A 22,535-nucleotide genomic window follows, 5' to 3' on the forward strand; every position below is an offset into this window, starting at 1 on the left:
GACAGTTCTTCCAAGATAGGTTTACTTAAGCCATTCTCTTAAGCTATTCTCTATTTTACTTAAGCCATAATCAAATGTCTTAATATTCATTCGCATGTACTCGAGAAAACGTCGACCATCTTTTCTTAAATCCTTATAAAGGTGATGGAATTCTCCAAAGTAACTTCGTTTTTTATTTAAAGGGTGTACTGACATCCTTGGTTTATTTTAAATTAAATACCACTTTGTTAAGTTAGAATCTAATAAAATATCATCCTCATCTGACGATGATGAGGCCATGTTTAAAAGTAAAAACAAATTACTACGGAAAACGTACTGTGCCGCTGTGCGCCAACGTGGACACTTGTCGGCAATGCTCTGTGCGAGGCAGGGACGATACTATCAGAGACAACCAAAATTTGGTTGTCTCTGATACTATGGTATAGGCTAATAGGCTTAGGGCGGTGCACTGTGCGGTGCGCCGTTGTGGACGTACCCTAAGGCGACACCAAGCGTTTTAAGAGTTTTTGATTTTTGACGTTTTTAATTGACCTTTTGTCTGTATCAGTCTTTCAACACGTGCCAGTTTCAGTTTTTATTTTTTTGCGTTTTCAGTAATTTCAGGTTTTGTAAATTATAATATTTTTTTCTATTGGCTTTATTTAGATGAAGATACACGGATTACATATTTAAATGACACCTTTAACTCCCAAAAACTGAATTAAATATAAGATTAGGTTGCTAGATATCGATCGGACACTTAGTTCACACACATTATTTTGCGGCGTTTGCTAGTTCAAATAAGGGATAAATTTGCCAGAATATAACAATTTACTTAATTACACATTTTTATTAATATTTTTCTAAAAAAATAAACGGAAAAAGCTTAATTTTGGTATCCAATACTCACCAGATAGGTACTTGACAAATAATATTATAACCTGTAAGGATGACACCTAACTCGCCTGTAAAAGGAACAATTTGATTTTTTTTCCCAATGTATGTGACCCCTGACTTAATTTTTCAGCAAAAGAAAGTTTTAAGGGTAATTAGGTATTCACATAACGGTTTTCAGCATTTTTGCCAATAAACGGGGTATTCCTTGTTTAAGCGCTTTGTACTGATTATAGCGTTTATAGCTGGCGGAAACACGAATTTGTCCTTTTTTTTGTAAACGAAAACCTTTTTTCTTTTAAATGCAAAAAACAACCAAACTTACGGCATTGACTGTAAATGGCACTGTTGGGTGGCTTATAATCATATTTTTGGGCACTAATTCACTAAATGACGACTTATTTCCTCGAATTTTCCTACAATATTAGGTCTTACTTTCGAAATTACTCGAGAAAAATGTAGAAAAACAAAAAGTTCCAATAAAATCCACAAAATTTTGTAAAACCATCGTTCTGTTAATTGTTTCTATCTATCTCTTTTCGTCTTATTATATAGATGTAATTACGTCTGTCTTAGATTACATGGCTAAATGAACATTTCTTTAAAAGGCGCGGTTGCCATGTCTCTTCTGAAACTTTTATAATATTTTATTAGATTATTTGGATGGGTTGGGTTGGTTTGGGTTAGGTTGGGTAAATTAAATCCGTTCACTATTATAATGTGAGAACACTGCTATCATTTTAGCAGATAGATATAGATGTATCTTCCATGTTTTCTCTTCTTCTATAGGATCCACTTTTTAGACGTGTTTGTTTCTTAAACTACTGTTGTAATTAGATTTACATCAGGGAACACAGCAGGGACTTGGCATTTTTCAAAGGCAAAAAAATTCTTCAATGAATATTTACTAATACTATGAGTATTCCTTACCAGATTTCCTCCAAATATGTTTATAAATTAAAAAAAAATACATTTTTTCAAACCTACGTTTTTTCAAAACTACATTTTTTGATTTGAATAAAGCATTAACATTGGCATAAGTTTCTAGTTTTAGTGGAACACAAGATATTCACAAAAATTCCAAATCACACAGATAAGAGTACAACACAAAAATCTTAAAAGTGATATGTAAAGTAAACTTGAAAATCGATAAATAGCACGATGACCCACTTAAGAAGCCGGTCGGCTCCACCTGTTTCTGTTTACAAGCAAGGTGTTTATTATGTTTTTAACAATTTATCACTGTTCTTATAGTATATAACTTAATAGTATTAAGTGCCATGAGAACTGAAATGAAAACGGATCTGAAAGCCATGTTGCCGACGTTAGCATTTCGCGGCTTGAGAAAAGTCGGCTGTGTCAATGCGTACAATAATCTGATTGCGGCAGTCCGTTGGAAGTCCGTTGGAAGTTAAATCAACGCCGTTGTAAATATATTTTAATAAACTAGTTGTCCAAAATGTAAACAAATATAACCTAAATAGCTTCAACCCTATTTCCCATCTAAAAATAATTTTCAGTATTTTGCTTATTTGTGTGTCAATATCGCAACATCGTTCTAGTTTAGTGAATAAGCAGAAAAGAAGTTGATGTTTCATTTGTTGTGGAGTTTTTTGCATTGTATGTTTTGAAAAAATGTGCAGAAGATTTTGTTTTTTGACCTCTATTTTGTTCAAAAACACCCTCTAGCTGCTTTTTGTATTTAGGTATGTAGTACAGTTGCTGTTTCACGCTATTTTATAGTTAGTTTATCCAAGCCAGCACCCCTAATCCGGGCGCATATTCATACCGGACGTACCTTAGCGCAGCTTCGGAAATTGCCGAGAGAGAATGATGTTATATTTTTGCGATCACTTTCGTCCGATATAATCATAGTGAGTGCAAAAAGGAGAGTTGATTTTTAAATTTTTGGTGGTTATGATAAGTGCGATTTTCAATAAATAACAAAGATACAAACAGCATCTGAAAATTAATTTTTGATTCAACGTAAGTATAAAAAAAATAATGAATTTAAAAAAATATTCAAATATTGGAGTTATAAACTGTATTTGTTTAAATTCTTATTATTACATATAGGTATCTATTTTACAAATATTAAAACAAGGCTTCATGCTATTTAATAATCTTATTATCACCTAAGGATACATTGCTTTCCACACATTTTGTGAGTGAATGTGGAGCTTTGATTTTTTTCTTAGTAAGACATAGGTCGTCCTGCTTGAAGTTTTCTTCTTCCCGCAGCGTGAGCTTTCCTTCTTGAAACGGATGTTGGCTAGATTCCTATTTTTATTCCTTTTCGACACGTTTTGTTTGATATAAGTCGTCGTGGTTTGACACTTTGCGATTTAAATACAGGGTGTCCATTTATAAACTGACACATTTTAACTGCTTATAAGTCGAGAACGAAAAATGACAACAATGTGCGGTTTTCACAGAACTTGATCAATATTTTTAAAGTTTTTTTTGACAGTGTTGTCAAATTTCAAAATGTACCTGAAATAGGAGGAAAAAAAATTATGATTTTCAAAGGCCGATTTCTCAAAAATTTTAAATGTAACACCCTGTACTTTTTAATTTCACGTTAAAGCCTGTTAAATCCCCTTTCCGAAAATGTATAAATTGTCTTAAATTCATTATTTTTTTTATAATTAAGTTTAAACCCTACAAAATTCAAACTTTCCAAAAAATAGAAAATCGCGCCCTCGAAAAAAGATATTTAATGTGCAAAACACTACTAGATCTTTTTAGAAATGAGCCGGATACCAATTTAATAATGTCTGATGAGGCAACATTTCACATCAGTGGTCGAGTAAATAAGCATAACTGCCGAATTTGGGGAAATGAAAATCCTCGAGTGTATAACAAATTTGAAAGAGATTCTCCTAAGCTGAACGTTTGGTGTGCAGTATCGAAATTTAAAATCTATGGGCCATTTCTTTTCAAAAAGCAACAGTGAATGGAAACAATTACACCGATATGTTGGAAACATTTTTTTATCCTCAACTTCAGCAGGATGGAATTTTAGACACGGTCTACTTCCAGCAAGACGGTGCACCACCACACTTCTCCAGGGTCGCAAGGGATTCGTTAGATATTACTTTTGGAAACAGAGCAGGTCCAATCGAATGGGCACCTTATTCTCCTAATCTAACCATTCCAGATTCTTGTATATGGGGATATGTAAAAGACGTTGCTACAATCCAACCCCAAGAAATTTGGATGAACTGCGCAACAACATAGTAAACGTTTTAAACCAAATTACACCGCGAATGCTACAAAACGCCTTCGGCAACTTATTTCTCCGTCTACATTTGTATTCCGAGCAAAATCGGGGTCATATTCAGCATCTAATTTATTAGTTATAAATTAAAATTAATTTCTTCAATTGTTTGTTGTTAAAATTGTTATAAATAGTTTTAATTTAATACATATAATAAATACTTTTAATAGACATGGCAATAGTGCAAATTATTTAATAATGATCCTGCTAAAGCGATACATAGGCAATTATCAGAAAATGTTCTTCAATTGACAATCAGCGAATATGTATTCTAGGAAAATTTTCAAAAAGGTCATTTACTAAAATTAGCTCTGTAAAAAAAATAATGAATTTAAGACAATTTATACATTTTCGAAAAGGGGATTTAACAGGCTTTAACGTGAAATTAAAAAGTACAGGGTGTTACATTTAAAATTTTTGAGAAATCGGCCTTTGAAAATCATCAATTTTTTTCCTCCTATCTTAGGTAAATTTTGAAACTTGGCAACACTGTCAAAAAAAACTTTTAAAATATTGATGAAGTTCTGTGAAAACCGCACATTGTTGTCATTTTTCGTTCTCGACTTATAAGCACTTAAAATGTGTCAGTTTATAGATGGACACCCTGTATATTAAATAAGCCAGTCATCAGTGAAGAGCTGGAATTAATATTTTTTGAATAAGATTTAACACATGACATAACGGCTGGAGTAAAACCAACTGGGTCATCTTTTAGGGCTGCTTTCACATCGTCATCAAATTTTTTGATAAAGGCATTCCATTCTGCCAAGTTTTTGTTGTTGGAATTATTAAAATTTTGTCTATCAAAAGATACTGAAGGAGAAGATATGACGTTTGTATTTGTAACATTGTCGTCTACTTCAATCGAGATGTCATTGTATTGTTTTGAGTTTACTGCATTTTTACTTTCTGTTAGATGTAGCGGGTTTAATTTGAGTTCTGACAATAACCCTTCAGGTAGTGGAGTTCCAGTTGCGATTTCGTAAAATATAGCTTTATTTTTTGATGTAAGGGTATTAGACACTTCTTCAATATTAAAAAGTTTTATAATAGATATCTGGTGCTTGCAGATTTTGCCATTTGTACCTATTGGACAAGTAAAAATCCCAATATTCATGTCGACAAAATAGTTTATTTCTAAATTTATGCTACTTATTACTTTAAATTGTTTATACCCTATTTCAGAAATGTTATCAGCAGAAATAAGTTTATTATTTAATAGCAACTTATCTAAGGTAATTTTCCTTACCTTGCCAAACAGAAGATCCAATATTCGTTGCTTGTAATATCCTTCAAACGCAGTTACGATAAAATCTGTTAATTGCAGTAAGTTATATGCCTTGGTTTCTAATGGTATATCTTTAAACAACCGGAACATGACTTCTATCGAATTATTAGTATCAAATCCTCGTGTCAGATAACTTTGTCTAAAAAATAAACACCAGCATTCTATATTTTGATCTATTTTTTGTTTAATATATTTTTTAAACTGAGCATATTTACACTCAGCATAAAATTTTTCAGTGTTATATTCCAACAAATCCATTGTTTTAGATACTAGAATGCTCCTAAATAGCTGGTAATGTTGCTGTCTATCTTCCTTATTTATATTATTCTTGGAGATGTTCAGCCATTTCCAGACAGCTTTCAGCACATGAAATGTACACAAGATAAGTTTGGAACTGGGCCAGTATCTCTCGAGTACCTTTCGTTCTACCAAGTCATCGTCAGTCACGATTACTTTTGGATTAATTTTACTTAGAAAAATATCTAATAAATTTTTAACTGCTGCATCAAATATTTCTTCTTTTTGTGAAGTTGAAATTACACACCCAACAGGTATACCCCCAGCCGCCGATTGAGTTGCAAAGAAATACAATTTGTGGTTTTACACGTCACAGTTACTAGTGGCGTCTACGAATAGAATTTCTAAAGAATGCATCAACAAGCTTGATGCTCTTTTCATAATTGGGGTGCATAATGATACAGCGTAGTGTTCTCCAATATGTGCTATTTTACATGACACGTCTTTACTATTCATTAAATTTTCCTCTAGTTTTAAAAACATCTCAGGACCTGACCGTTCTCCATAACTGTTTTTAAAATGTGACTTCCATAAATTTGAAAAATCGGTTTTATTTGCGAAGTAGTGTCGATCGGATGACATGCTCTCGTATCGATCCCCAAGTTCTTTCATTTTTGTTAAAGAAAAACTTTGATATGCCGAAGCAACTGAATGGCCCTTTTGAAAGTATTCAATTATTTCTTGTTTCACTTCAACACTTAGTGGTCGCTTGGCAGCGGCCACACTATCAACATCAGCGGCGCTGTTGATAGTGTGGTTAAATATATGTTTCCGTGCTTTTTGTGGTAAGTTGCGGATAGTTCTGGTAATAGCCCATGTTACTTTTGTATATTCCATCAGATCTTTGACCCATTTCTGAAATTAACAAAAGAGTGCTCTTTTTTTTTGTAATAAAACTATAAGAAAATAATAACAATAATTATCTCGAACATCTCCGGATATTATCCCATGTTTTAAATTTATTTTTTACAAATTATTCAGTATTTAACCACTCTGTATCTCTTATTGTTATCGAGATATAACTTAAAAGGCATCGAAATTATTAGGAGCTGTATAAATTTTATATAAAAATAAAACTTTTCCTCCGATTGATACTAAAAGTTAGTGGTATAAGTTATTGTCATACATTGAGTCATACATTCATTGCTTAAGCAACAAATTACTTCATTTACTGCCTAGACATTAAATGTACATGGGTTATTCACTATAAATAGACACCCCCTTATCTTTTATTGACAAATCGGGGAAAATATTTATTATAAAAGTTGTAGGAAATAATACATAATTTTTTCTGTATGAATTTTCTTTTATACAGGGTGTCCCAAAAAACCGTGACATGATTCGTCGTGGAAAAAGATGATTTCCACGACGATTCTGTGATGCTAATTTGCCATTCGACCGGAACTAGACTTCCGATAGAAGTAGATAATAGCATGACAGAACCAGAAATTAGCATCACAGAATAGATAAGTAAAAAGTAAGTTAGAAAAACAGAAACCGTTTTTCTCTAGAACGCAAAATTTGGATTTTACAGCATTCCAAAGTAAAAAAAAAAATCAATTTTCAAATGCCTAGATCTCCAAAGCAAATGAAAGACAGGACATAGTAATGATAAAAAAAGTAGTTGAATTAAACAGGGAATACAAAAATGTAATAATTAATATACAGGGTGCCACTTTGAAAATATGAAAATATGCCATCACGGTCTTTTGGAACATCCTGTAAAAGAAACTACGTATGTACATGTAAAAAACTACGTATTATTTCCTACAGCTTTTATATTGCATTTTTTTTCCGAAATTATCAAATAAAAAATAAGATAAGAGGGATGTCCATTTATAGTGAATAACCCTGTATCTACATATAACATCAAATTATATTTTAGTAACACATTTAGTACCATTTGGAAAAAAATGATATTTTGAAGTTTCAGACTTTTAAGAAAAATATTATTCATTTATTATTTCATTATAAGATACCTCAATAGTTACCAATACTTGGAGAACCATAATTTAATTATTTATCGTCTCACACGTAAAAAAAAAACACTTTTAATGCCTTAGCCTCTACTTCGGTCTTCGTTTCACCGCGGCATTGAATTCGTGATTTTTTTGCCTTGTTCAACAAATTAATTTCACATTGCCCACAAAATTCTTGCTTTTTCTTTCAAACGTCAGTGCCAACACCTTAAATCCACGTAATACTGACGACATTCCCACTAAAAGCCTATTCGATATATTTTTGTTTTATTTTGTTTTTAACTAGTTTTGCATCTCGACCACTGATCCAAGTTCATTTTAAATACAGATTGCAGAATATTCACAATACTTTTAAAAACAACAAAGTCGATGAATCTGTAAGCTTCTAAAACCTAACCTTAAATTTTTAGGTCACAAATTTCTTTTATTTATTTTACTATGTACTTATCACAAATGCTTATTTATAAACCTACCTCGATTTGGGTTTCTGTGCTAAATTTAGTTCGAACACAACCATCTTCTTGATTATAATAATCTACACTTCCTGGCAAATCCATTGTAGGAAAATATACCAATTCTTCAATTCTTTTGCTTCGTGGAAACCAAACAAATACAATAATCGAATATTCATTTATATATCGGACGTGTGGTAGCGCATTCTTTATTGCAATATCGTTCGTCCGATATAAAAGTGATATTCGTTTTTCCGATTTTATCCGAAGTTGCGCTAAGGTACGTCCGATATGAATATGCCTCCCGGGCCTCGCAATAGCTTCTAGGATAAAACAAAAACTAGAAAAAAACACTTTTTTTTAAATAGTAGAAAACCGTTTTGTATACTGTTACCGTTCTTAGTTTTATTATTCATTTAAAAAACGCAGTGAAATCACTCAAAATATACTTTTATTACTACTACACTATAGGAACATACCAACCAATCATAAGTAATCCAAAAATCTCATCCATTCTTTTCTAAGAGACCAACATACAAAATTGACGAAAAACAAATAAAAACACAAAGTCACGGTCTCACAACAATCAAACGGGCTACACGTGTTTCGCTCTAGTTAGAGCATCAAACGCTTAACTTTTCGCTCTAACTAGAGCGAAACACGTGTAGCCTGTTTGATTACATGTTGTGAGACCGTGACTTTGTGTGTTTATTTGTTTTTCGTCAAGCATAAGTAGTTGCCTTGGAACATTGAAAGACCTTTATCGAGAGAGAATATCTCCAGGCCAATTTCCTGCATTGTCATCGTATGCGGAAATTGGCGGTTTAAAGAAGACAAATTAAAAGTATTAATTATTAGTTATTGGTATAAATATAGTACAAAACGAAAAAAAAATTGTTATTAATAGAATTTGTCTTTTGCTTTATAATAAAAAATAAAATTCAGTTTCTGCGAATTTATTATATCACTTTATTTTTTTCTGCTAAAATTGAGTAATCATTATATGCAATTTTAAGAAAAACATACTTGAGTTACTATATAATTTTTAATATTTCTAATTTATTTATGTACGTACTATACATGTCATGTAAGGCAACATTTTGCGAAGAAATTGCCATTTTTTTAACTTAATTTTTTAAGCAAATTTTTTTACTTATCCAAAATCTTTAATATTCCGAAGGGGCATCAACAATGAGATCCGAATATGCTTTTATAATAACAATAAAATTTGTTGGGCAAGAAAATATTCATCCAGAGAACCCTAAAATAATGTTTTCCTATATAATAGTCATTACAGAGGTATGATCAGCTAAGCCGCCATGATAGGCGTGGTGTTGTTTTCAATTTCACCATATATCTTTTTTTCTAAAAGGTGTAGAGTACTATAGAGTTTATAAACTTTGTTAATTTTATTAAATTATATGAGTGTGATAAAATAATATCAGCCGAATACAAATTGTGTTGATTAAAATATTTATATTTTATAATTGTATTTATATAGTCTTATAAGTTAGTAATAAAACAGTAATATAACAATAATAAAATAATTTTGTAAATGCTTTATTATGGACTGGAACTATTTGTGCTGCTTGGGTTGCCAGCATTGAATACTATGCATGTGTATCAACAAAACCCTCTGCCCCCTGTGTAGATGGTGCGCTCAATCCAAAACGACCAATGTTTATTCTAGTGTATTCAATGTTCTAAGCACAAAACACAAATATAAAAAAATGCGGATTGGCTTGTTAATAGGAATAAAATTCGGCACTCTACACTAAGGTGCAATAATTTGAACTAATTTTGACATTTGCAAGATATAACTCTATTGGCAACCCGTTTAACTAATCATATTTGTTGATCTGAAGTTACGAGACAGTTTTATCACTAACTCAAACTCTTTATTTTACTCTCGACACGTGTTTCGTTAACGATGTTTAGGATCTTCGGGAGAAAATTAAAACTAAACTAAAACTACGTACAAATGGCCTTATAATATACTAGAGATGTAACTAATAGAGCGGAAAAGTAATTTTTATACATACTGGTTAAATACTTTTAAATACATAACTAACCATTGTTTTCAACATAAAATGGCTAGCATGCATTTCTTTGTACATCGTTTGGTCTCATTTCCTCTAAATAATAACAGATTTAATAAAGAAAAAGCAACAATTAAAACAAATGATAGAGTTGATTGTTATGGCGAGAAGATTATTGATAAGCTGATTAGAAGACATAGGTTTAAAGTTTATCTTAAAAACTCAACCATATTTCCATTTATAAATTATGAAAATAAGCAAACATTCCTTGCAATACCATATGATCCTATCTTGACAAGAGGCTTTGATAGGGTTTTCAAAGACAGGTTTGAATAAACAAAGAATTAGGTAAGAATAGTCCTTCAAAGTTCAGCCAAGTTACGAAATCTTTTAGGAAACCCACAAGATAAAATAAAGACGATGCAACGATTGTAATGAAAAATATATGACAAACCAGAAAATCAATTGTTATGGGATTTAAAAAACATGTAGTTCATGTGAAATATGGAAGAGTTGAGAAGTCAAGTTTGGCTGAACATGTTTTAAATACTGGTTACTTTGTAGACATAGACAACTTAAAATTACTTGAACCAGTTAATAACAGTACAAAATTAGATGCATACGAAAGTCGATTAATAATTAATTAAAATCTAAAAACATAAAACACACAACAGGGATAAAGGTCCAATGCATTGTAGTCAATAGTATAGTTTATTTAGTGTTTAAGATTTGTTCGGCCATGTTTCATTGCATTTTCCGCACTTAGTTACATCTTTAGTTCTAACCTTCTTTACTTTTCTCGTTCTTTACTTTTAATTTTTTACCGAAGATGCTAACATCGTTCACGTGTCGAGAGTAAAATAAAGAGTGTTGGTTAGTGATAAAACTGGTCTCGTAATAGTTTATCAGAAGATTCCCTTTGAAAAAAAAATAGGGTAATTAAAATTCTCCTAGTCCGAAAGTCAAAGACAATCAAGATACAGGGTGATAAACTTAGTGTAATTTTTTTGAATTTTGGTCATAAATTTAGCATTTATTCTTCGTTTAAAAAAATTGACAATGAGTTTTGTTTTATTGAATGTGTGTCAATACTGAACTATGCGATTACATCACTTACTACTAATATAATTAATTGCTTTAATGAATCAATAGTCGTATGCTTTATAATACTCACATGTTAATTCTACTGGGTATTCCACCTCCACATTATATAGGCAGCTCAAGACTAGGAGCCTTATCTAAGTGTTAAAAGGAGGCTTACTGATAACTGTTTATGGTGTGTGACTGATGGTATGTGACTGACGTGTGGTAACTGATTTAAGAGTAAATGTCGGGGTTGAAGGAAAACTTTAGTATTACTGATTCTGTGGCATTTTGTGATCTGTCAAAGTCACTAAATTGTATATCTCGACTATAAGTTGAGATATACAATTCTAATTTGGTCGAAAAACTTGTGTTCTATAGCTTGGACCAAAATAGTTTAAACTTAAAACTAAGAAAAGAACAAATAAACAAAAGTCGGGTCAAAAGCCAGGCATCAAAGTATTCAAATATTATAATTACTGATGTATGTCAGGGCCATAAATACTTAAATACTAAGATTAAAGGTTACATTTAAAATAAAAATTTTGTATAAAAGTCTCTTAAACCTAAGCAAGCATTATATTTATATAAATCTTTTTTTAGGTCTAAGTGACCCCTACGTAAAATTTAAAATAGGCGGTAGATTAGTTTACAAATCCAGAACAATTTATCGAGATCTAAACCCAACTTGGGATGAGAGTTTTACTGTTCCCATTGAAGACCCATTTCTTCCAATTACTATTAAAGTATTCGACTACGATTGGGGATTACAAGTAAGACACATTGTTTTTTTAAAACTTATGATTTTAAATCTGATTTCTTTAGGACGATTTCATGGGTTCGTCTATATTAGACTTAACTACTTTAGAATTGAATAGAAGCAACGAATTAGCGTTAGCATTACAGGATCCGTCCAGGCCGGATTTCGATTTGGGAGAAATATTTATTTCGGCCACACTGTATCCGAAAAGTCAAGAAGATAAAGAACAGGTAAAGTATCAAAGCTACTAATTATAATTCTGATTATTTTTTTATCTTAGTACTTCCAAAAAAATACCAGAAGTCAAGACGTAAATAAAAGACTTAAATCGCAAATATGGAGCTCAGTTGTCACGATTGTCTTGATTGAAGGTAGGAATTTGTTGGCGTGTGATCCTGAAACTGGCACTTCCGATCCTTATGTTAAGTTTAGGTAAATGATGTTACATTTTTCTTTAATTGGTACTTATTGTAAACTTCTCCAGATTAGGTAACGAAAAATACAAAAGTAGGACTATATGGCGATCGCTTAATCCGCGTTGGTTAGAGCAATTGGATCTTCATCTTTATGACGACGGTGATCAGCAGTTAGAGATTACGGTATGGGATAAGGATAGGACCAAAGATGACTATATTGGGCGGTAAGTGTTTTTATTTATGTTTTTAGAATTACAAGTAAAATATCAATAGAAACTGTCTAAGTATATTTCAAAATTTTATTGCTTCAATACATTTTCTGACTTAAAAGTCCAGTGGGTTTGACATAATTTATTGCTGTGACCTAAAACAAATAGTAGCTGCGTTGTTTTACAGATTATTTATAAGGGCAAGGGCTAAGCACTGAATGAATATTAATCTAGCACGTTCGGGGTAGTATTTGGGCATTTTGCTTGCGGTTTTATATATTACATCTTTGTCAATTAGACAAACTTAGGTTTATCTTTGTCTTTTCTAGCTGTAAGGCATGCTTTTATGATAATCCAAATTTTGAAAAGGTATGTAAATAAAATCAGAGCTGTATTATCGACATATAATTGATACTGTACACTAATAAAATAAGCCATCTTTTTACTTGTTTTAAAGTAAACGTAACAAATTCATTAGCACTATGTGTTCCATATTTTATTTTAGGATTAAATAGGTTTAAATTCGTACAACCTTATACGATGTCTAAATTTGTCATTATATGTCTCAATTTAACGGTAAAAAAAAGTTACTGAAAAATTTGCAATACTCGCTATGGCTTGAGTTCACCGAGAGTTATGAAAGGATTTTCACGAATAACGGTACCAATATTAACGGCGCAGACCCTATAAAAACGACAATCAAACCTTGTATAATAGGTTGATTTTTATTTGTAAATTTAATACTGCGTTTGTGGTTAAAATTTCTACAGTGACAGATTGGATGCCATTCAAAGTATGTTACCTGGTTCAATAATGAGTTTTATGAAAAAAACCCCACCACATATACTGCTGCAGTGTTTTGTAACTTCTAAAAGGCATCGGATTCTGTTGCCCATAATATTTTAGTCCACAAGCTTGCGACGATTTGCAGAAACGGCGAGGGTTTTAAGGCGTCACAGACCTTGCTTCTTGTGGATTTCTGTAAGTGAAAAAATTATTCTAAGCAATTCAACCTAGTGTTCAACGAAGATGTTAATGTTAGCGAAGGCAAGGCTTTTGATATATTTAAGAGAAATTTTTGGTTGGCCTATTGACACATATTTGTTACATATTGACGTGAGAGAAGGAAAATCACATAAATATGTTGAATTATGCGCCATATTTCTACTCATAACGTCACATCATTGTGACGTGACAGATCGAGAGAGAGTAAACATGGAGCATTACGTGGTAGAACAACACATCCTAATTGTCATAAATTATTATCACAAGTTATTAAAATTTAATTGCCACTATGCGCGAAAAAATTGGATGCACTTTCAGTCGAAGTGATGTATCTAATTCATCTACTCTAAAAAGAAAAATTTTAAAAAATGAAAGTAATGGGTCGGTTAGTGATGTAAAAACAAAACAAAACCACACGGTAGTGTTCATTAACGGGCCCAAAAATTGGATATTTCAACAGGCACTCTTCAGCGAGATCTCGCTAAATATTTACAGCTGCATGTCTACAAAATCTAACTGACTCAACAACATTTACCAGCAGACCATTAACAGCAAAGAAAATTCACCAATTGGATTCTTGAGCAACCTACTGATTTTGCAAGTAAAGTTATTTTCACTGATGACGATCATTTTCACCTCGATGACTTTATTAATAAGAAAACTGTAGTATTTGTGGCTTAGAAAATCCACGAATAATTCAGCAGAAAGTAATGCACCCATAACGTGTCACTGTATGGTGTGCATTATGGTCTTAAGAAATAATTGAACCGTTCTTCTTAAAAAACGAAGAAGGTGCTATGATATTACTGTTTGTTGTTCCTCATTTAGAAGCTATTGATCTTGACGACATATGGCTTCAGCAGGCGGTATCACATATGATTCCGCCCGTCAAACATTGAAGACCTTGCATACTGAACATTGACGGTTTGCTCCTAATCCTGTCATTTCCCGACTTAATGATCAGAATTGTCCTATTTACTTCTTTATTTAAATCGCATCTTTGGCTGTTGGCGTTGGAGACAAATGTTTGTATTATTTATGTTAAACTTTTTGAATGTCCTATAAAACTTTTAAAACGAGTAAAAAAGTTTTCCTCTTAAGTTTAATCATTTTAAGTAATGCGTAGGCATAATTTGTTTACCAATTTGGAGATGCGTGATATGCTTTGTGTTTACGCGTAAGTAAATTTTAATAAACAGTATGCAAGACGCAGGTATCAAGAAATATTTCCAGATAGACAACCACCAAACCATAAATTATTCTAGAGAATATATAGCCGACTAGGAGAAACTGGATCATTTCGGCCAAAAATGCCTATTTTGGGCCGCCCAAAAAATATTTCCCAAGAACAGAAAAAAGAAATTTTAGTCCGCGTAGCAGAAAATCTCGGGTTAAGTACTAGGCGAATAGCGCAAGTAAATTTTAATGCAATGCGGCAAGACGCAGGTATCAAGAAAATTTTCCGGATAGAGAACAACCTAACCATAAATTATTCCAGAGAATATATAGCCGACTAGGAGAAACTGGATCATTTCGACCAAAAATGCCTGTTTTGGCCGCCCAAAAAATATTTCCCAAGAACAGAAAGAAGAAATTTTAGTCCGCGTAGTAGAAAATCTCGGGTTAAGTACTAGGCGAATAGCGGCAGCTACGGGTGTAAGCAAATCATGTGTTGGTAAAGTACTTAAGAAAGAAGGCCTCTATCTATACTATTTTACACCAGTTCGGTGTTTGACCCCACCAGATTTCCCAGCCAGAATGCAGTTTTGTCGTCAGTTTAAAAATATGCAAAACGCAGATCCAATGCTTATTAGCAGAATGTTATTCAGAGACGAGGCTACATTTACTAGACGCGGCGTATTTAACTTTAGAAATGCTCATAATTATGTGGAATGCTGAAAACCTCTATTCAGTTGTCAGGCGTTATTTCCAGCATGAATTTAAAGTTAACATTTGGTGTGGTATTATTGGAAACCATATAATAGGCCTCCATGAACTACCACCTAATTTGAATGGAGACCGTACTTAAATTTCTTATAAAATGAACTTGGAGGTCTTTTAGAAGATATACCATTAAATGTTAGGCAGAACATGTATTTTATGCAAGATGGGGCGTCAGCGCATTTTTTCTCGATAGGTACGCAACTACCTTGACGAACAATATCCCGAACGTTGGATTGGCTGTGGAGGACCTTTGCTTTGGCCTGCGCGTCGTCCAGACTTAAGCCCCATGGACTTGTGTATTTGGGGATATTTGAAATCAATTGTTTATGATAGGCCTATAAATAATCTAAATGGACTAAATGTATAAATTGTAAATTCTGTAAATATGTTAGAAAATAATGAGGATCTTTTTTTTAAAATATGGCAGTCATTTGTTAAACGTATTTTAAAATTCATTGAAGTTAATGAAGGGCATTTTGAACAGTTGTTATAGAGCGTTATTTGTATGTTTCTTTGTTTATTATTGTTTTTGATATATTTTATATAAAAATATAAAAAAAATAAATAATTATCATTTACTTTGGTTATGATATAAGAATTAACAAACAAGTCGTATTATTTTTTTTATTTAGTAACTATTTTAATTTTACATAAATATCAATAATCTTAGGTATTAATTTTATTTTATTTAGGATTATATTGCTTAAAATCTAGTAAATTTAAGTCATTCACATATTATAAAAACTTAAAAGTGCGATTATTTCGAAAATGGTTGCTTCTAGCGACTTTAATAAGGTATACATTTTTATGTTAATATTAAAAAAGGAAATATTTTGTAACTTTTCAAACCAATATACGGAGCTGCAAAAAAGTTAGGGGATCTAAGAAAGTAAAAACTAACGCAACGAGCGCTCTCTACCGAAAACACGGAAACTGTATACGAAATTTTATTTCTCTTTTTAGAAGACTCGTATGTTCTAAATTTCATGTCAGTATGTCGTTTGGTTCAGGACCTAATAATACTTTGTCACTCTATATATATATATATATCTCAATAAATTACGTTTATAATTTCAAGGTTCTGCGCGTTCCAGTACCGTAGTAATACAAATTTATTTGGATCTATGTTTTCGTCAAAAAATAAAGAAAATAATTAATTTCTCGAAAACCACTAAAGATAGGTATAGGAATACCTTATACAGAACCAATCATAAAGTGATAGCGGATCGGAAAATAAAAAAATACACAGGGTATTCCATTTAAAATAACAAAGTTGCTACTACTTTTTGGTATAAGCGGCAACGCTGCATCGCTAAAAATATTTTTAATCGTTAGATCATTAGCTAAAACCCATGTTGCCAAATTTTCAAATAAAAATTATTTTCCGTTCCGTTATATATACATATATATATACATATATACAGGGTGATTGATGGTTGATGGTACCTTAGACGTTTACGGAGAACGGAAATTAATTTTTATTTGAAAATTTGGCAACATGGGTTTTAGCTAATGATCTAACGATTAAGAATATTTTTAGCGATGCAGCGTTGCCGCTTATACCAAAAAGTAGTAGCAACTTTGTTATTTTAAATAAAATACCCTGTGTATTTTTTTATTTTCCGATCCGCTATCACTTTATGATTGGTTCTGTATAAGGTATTCCTATACCTATCTTTAGTGGTTTTCGAGAAATTAATTATTTTCCTTATTTTTTTGACGAAAACATAGATCCAAATAAATTTGTATTACTACGGCACTGGAACGCGTAGAACCTTGAAATTATAAACGTAATTTATGGAGGTATTGTACATTATTTTTCACTATGAAAATTTGTTCTACGTTATACAGGGTTGCTCAAAATTAGTGATTTTACCGCTAGATACAAAAATTGTAAAAAGTGCATTTTTTTAATGGAACACCCTGTATATTATAACATATTCTAAAAGGAAATTAAAATCCCTGTCTAAAGAGGTATTATGTTCCTATATCGAAGTACTTCGGTTTCGGAAATAAAAGCAATTTTCTGTAAAAATCGGAATATTTTGACATATTTGCTTTAGTTGGCCATGAAAGGTCATGATGAAACAATGCTATGCTATTGATGTTTGACAGTGACATTTAGTTGATTAATAGTAAATACTCTTGGGTTTTTTTTAAATAGTGACCTAAAAATTCATTAAAATGGAAAGAAATAGTTATTCAAATGAAGTTTTGATGAATCTATTTATTATTCATGGACAATGTGACAAAATTGTAGCAAGAACATGCAGAAAGTTCAAAGAAATGTACCCGAATTTACAAAAAATGGATAAAAGAAAATTTGTGCGAATACAAAATAACTTTATACAATTTGGTTTACAACTTAAAAATGATACAAGTTTGCCCAAGCCTGTAACGTCTTATAAGGACAACATCGTGAATGATTTAGCCTACTTTCACGCATATCCACAAGCTTCCATCCGGAGTGCAGCAGATGATTTAGGCCTAACTTATTATTCTGTGCAAAGAATTCTGAACGACAATAATATGCATCCCTTTAAATATTCAAAAGTTCATCAGCTGCTGAAACCGGATGATTACCAACGTCGCATTCAATATTGTGAGATACGATACGATATATATATATATATATATATATATATATATATATATATTGTGTATATCTATCTATTAATTTTAATTATCAGTAGCTAGAAGTAATAATTAAAGTATGTCGAAAATAGCAAAAAATATAGATAGGTGGACGTACGCTACTTTTAAAATGTATAGTTATAATAACACCAATAAAGATGTATTTACAAGTTACTGGTGAAGTGAATGGTAAGAGTCAAAAAATCCCTTAATCAAAAACCTCTTGACCACTTATCTTCAGAATTCTTCATCAGTCTGAAGACGAGTCGCCCGGCGTCCAGGCAATCCGAGAGTTCTTCTTTCCAGTCTTTCGTAAAAATGAGATGACGAGGAAGAGCTTAGAGGAAGCTTGATACGCCATTAAACAATTTGGTCAAATCATTGAAGATATAAATTAAATTTACTTTCTTTCAGAATCAAGAATCAATTAAAATCAAGTTGAAAACCTAAAAATAAATAGTAAAACTTCTGAGGAAAATCAAACAATTCAAATTCCAGATTTTCGAAAAACTTAATTTTAAAATACCTCTTCAAACTTTAATATGTCTGACGCCGACATTTTTAAGGAACCAACCCTAGGAACGCAAAAAACCGTAATTTCCAGCGCTCAAAAAATCACAGCAGAATGATCCAAGCAACAGTAAAATCTCCCACATCAAAAAGTATCTTTTGTGACTAGCTTTTGATATCCCCGACCCTAAAAATCCAAAGAATGAAACCCACCTCCTAGAATCCAGAATGATCAAATATTTATATTCTCAAATTTCTCAGCAATATTCAAGTGGCAGTTGAACATAGCAAATCTTGACGTTCATGGAAAACCACAATACAATAATTGTCAGCAGTGGGGTCTCTGCAAAATTGCTTCGCACTCCCTAGATGTTACAAATGTAATCAAACCGGATATACTACGAATATCGCAAATCTAGTCCGTCCCCTTCAATATGTTGCAACTTTGGCTATTAAAGTGCGGTCAAAAACCCAAACTTCCTACGCCCAATTCTCGGCCATAAAAAACTAATTAGCCATTCAACTTACCCTGAAAATTTTGAAAAACGCTTTGATGCATTATGTAACGCATTTCATCCATTTAACAAAATTCACCCCTTCTAGAATAATTCTTTGCAATATCCTAAAAATATCCCTATAAAATAACCAAGAAAAAAGTTAAAAAATAGTCTAAACTATGTCTTCTCCTTCTACGTTGTCTTTGTCTCCGTTATCCTTGAAGAACCCAAGCTCTGTACCAAACACTTCAGAATAGCCGCCCAGTATCCTACAGGAACTCTAGCAAGACAAATCATCGCCGTCATGATGCCACTGATTACAACCAGACTAGCGTCAATGAATCTTGCCGCAGTTTAGGCATCTATTTTTGTTATTTTTGGTTCGGATCTGTGTCCTTCTTAATGGCTCGCAAAATGGGAGTAGATGAAGTTGCAATCTTTGGTGTGACAATTAAATCATAAAACAGTTTTACTACTAACCAAAAGTGACACCTGGTATTGGACGAGAGCCGAAGTACAGGCAACGTCATCCCAGAACGGGAGATTTTGAATTGTAAATGGTTTCGGCGGAGAAGAGAACGGTTTCGAAATTAATTACTTTCGAAATTAAATACACTTTTAATTATTTAATTTGAGAAACGAAACAAAAAAAGAAATCACTGACTAAAAATCTAAAAGACAAAATCGATTAAATGTTTAATCAATTTGTTTTAATTCGAAATAAACCAAAAATGGTGTTTAATTCTAAGTGAGAACAAAGGCTTATCAACCGCTTCCGAGCAGCAATTTGAGAACCGGATTTGTATTTTGTCATATTTATCGGATATATTATCTGCCCAGTTTGTAGGGATATGCTACGTTTGACATGCTAGTTATAGCAGATTTTAAGAATTTACATAATCTCCTCAGTACTTCCGACTGGGTTGTGGAATTTTTATTAAAAGTGATAAAATCCGCCTTCATTTTTTCAGCTTCCTCGAGTCTGAGATATAGGTTAATAATCTGCCTTTTTAGTCCTTGGTTTTTACTAGCTATAGTTCTTCAACGAATTTCAGTTGATGAAAGTTATTTTGTTATCTGGTTTAAGAGGCTCAGTGCGTGTTATTTTTACGTAACTCAATTGCACTGCAAGGCACAACGCCAGGTGGAAGCAAATTATACTTGCATACAGTCCCTTGAAATGTAATCGAAACGTCTGTATTTATACTAGACCTTGAATATATTTTTCCTTTTAATTTAAACATTTACTTTAGTTATGTTATCCACTTAAGTTACGCAAGAATTACGTTAATTAATCTTATCTTTAAAATTTTATACAATACTTACTATTTTTACTACATTAGTGTATGTTCAAGCATTGTTTTGTATAATTTCTTGGGGTTTTAACATTTAAATTTTTAACATCTTAAGTTACTGTTTTGAACGTTTAGTTTAGATATTTATCATTCAAGATATTAAGACTTAAATGTTAAATGTATAATATTAAATTTAATGTAATTTTTTCTGTTATGAAGTAGTGTTGGTTAGATTACAATTTTAATGAATTTCATATCGCATATGTGTTATACAATAAATAGTTATTTTCTGAGCTTATTTGATACTAGCGTTACGAATTGAATATTAGCATTGATGGAATATCTTACTTTTTAGCAGTGTGTTCCCTATCAAAAAAATATCCATATTTCCACGCGCTTGAATCCAGTCAAACAGTATTTGATTTAGAATTTGAGATTTAAACAAACTTATTGTTTTTGTTATCCTTTATTATGAAGTCCTTTATAAACAAAACATATTTTGATTTGTTGCCAGCGTAACTGTGTATATTATGCAAGAGAAGCAGCTTTTAACTACGCTACTAAATTAAAAAAAGAAAATAAATTAATGTTTATCACCCAAAATGTCACCAAAAAATTAAATAATCTTTCAAAGTAGACCTGTCGAAAACATTCGTAGAAATAAGCTCAAAGTGCCCGAGATTTCAGGGTGAATGATGCAAAGCAGGCAGACAGCGACTGTTGGCACACGCGTTTGGCAAAATTCTCGGGTTCACTTAGACCGACGCGACGGTGTCGCCATCCCATTGTCGGGTATATTTTAAGGTACATTTTCGTCCATAAGGTTGCATATGTTCTGAAATATTCAACCAACGATACTAGCCTATCTTCAAGGCGTTACGAGAAAAAAAAAGGTATTTCATTAACACCAAAAATCAAAATCTCAGTCCCTTTTTTATTATTTTTAATAGCTCTACGAATAATAAGGTAGGATTTAAATTAACGCGATATTATTTAATTAATATATGTATATAACGCGATTATGTAAACGTAAGAATATTAGGAATTTAACTCACTACTAATACAATAATAACAATAACAAAAATAGACTCTAATCTTAGAGAAACTATGACTTATTAGACATTATATACTTTGTTTGACTTTATAAACATCATCGTTGATCATTAGTACATCAATTAATTGAATAATATAAGGCAAAGAAAAGTGTTATCAGAGAAATTATAGGCTTTTTTGGGTAATGGAAATTACTTACAAATACATTATGATGATTTTACTTTTATCATTTATAATAGAATAGAATTTATTTATCTCATAGACCAATACAATTCCTTCAAACGAATTTTCTTTACAAGGAGTTGAAATTTTAGATTGTCTTTTTTCTTCTTTCTTAAAGGAACGACTGGATGGATTAATTTTTTGATCGAAATGTTACATGTACAATACTGTGACCTGATGAATGTCATTACTCGTAACCAGATCTGTGATTTTCTGAATTTGAAAATCGTGACTTACCATCGAAAGTCTTCGACTTATTGGTTTTTATTTAGGTATACGATTCAGAAAACTTACAATACATTATCATAAGTTTGTTTCGAAAGTTGAAACGTTTTGGTAAAAGTTCTTCTCTGGCGAAAAATATTTCATAGCTTCATTGTTCTCAACCGCATAAGATAAAAATTACCACAAATACTAAAACTAGTTAGCATCAAACGTCAGAACTTATATTTTTCGGTAGCTATCATTCGAACTAGTTGCCAGCATAAATGGGATCAGGTAACTACCAAGAAGGTGGAGAGTACAAAAATAGCCAAGTATTTATTAGGTGAAAGTTGACTCAGAAGTAAATAGTGGAAGAAAGGAGCTAGATGTCAACAATTGAAAATTCTGAATGTTACAAAAATCCATGTGTAGCCAACTATATGTCGCTACCTTCGCTACTTATTTTACTTACTTTCGCAATTAAAAAAATTGCAA

General features: G+C 31.9%; 1 protein-coding gene across 11 annotated transcripts in view; it reads left to right on the forward strand.

Moving 5' to 3' along the window:
• Positions 1–22,535, forward strand: part of LOC126746567 (multiple C2 and transmembrane domain-containing protein) — a 248,048-nt gene that overhangs the window by 196,623 nt on the left and 28,890 nt on the right. For all 11 annotated transcript variants that reach the window (XM_050454923.1, XM_050454906.1, XM_050454914.1 and 8 more), the window contains 4 exons: positions 11,895–12,064; positions 12,117–12,281; positions 12,332–12,483; positions 12,536–12,691. In XM_050454923.1, the coding sequence (XP_050310880.1) occupies positions 11,895–12,064; positions 12,117–12,281; positions 12,332–12,483; positions 12,536–12,691 (643 nt within the window). The remainder of the gene's footprint in view (positions 1–11,894; positions 12,065–12,116; positions 12,282–12,331; positions 12,484–12,535; positions 12,692–22,535) is intronic.

Source organism: Anthonomus grandis, chromosome 2, assembly GCF_022605725.1.
Source record: "Anthonomus grandis grandis chromosome 2, icAntGran1.3, whole genome shotgun sequence".
Taxonomy (NCBI): domain Eukaryota; kingdom Metazoa; phylum Arthropoda; class Insecta; order Coleoptera; family Curculionidae; genus Anthonomus; species Anthonomus grandis.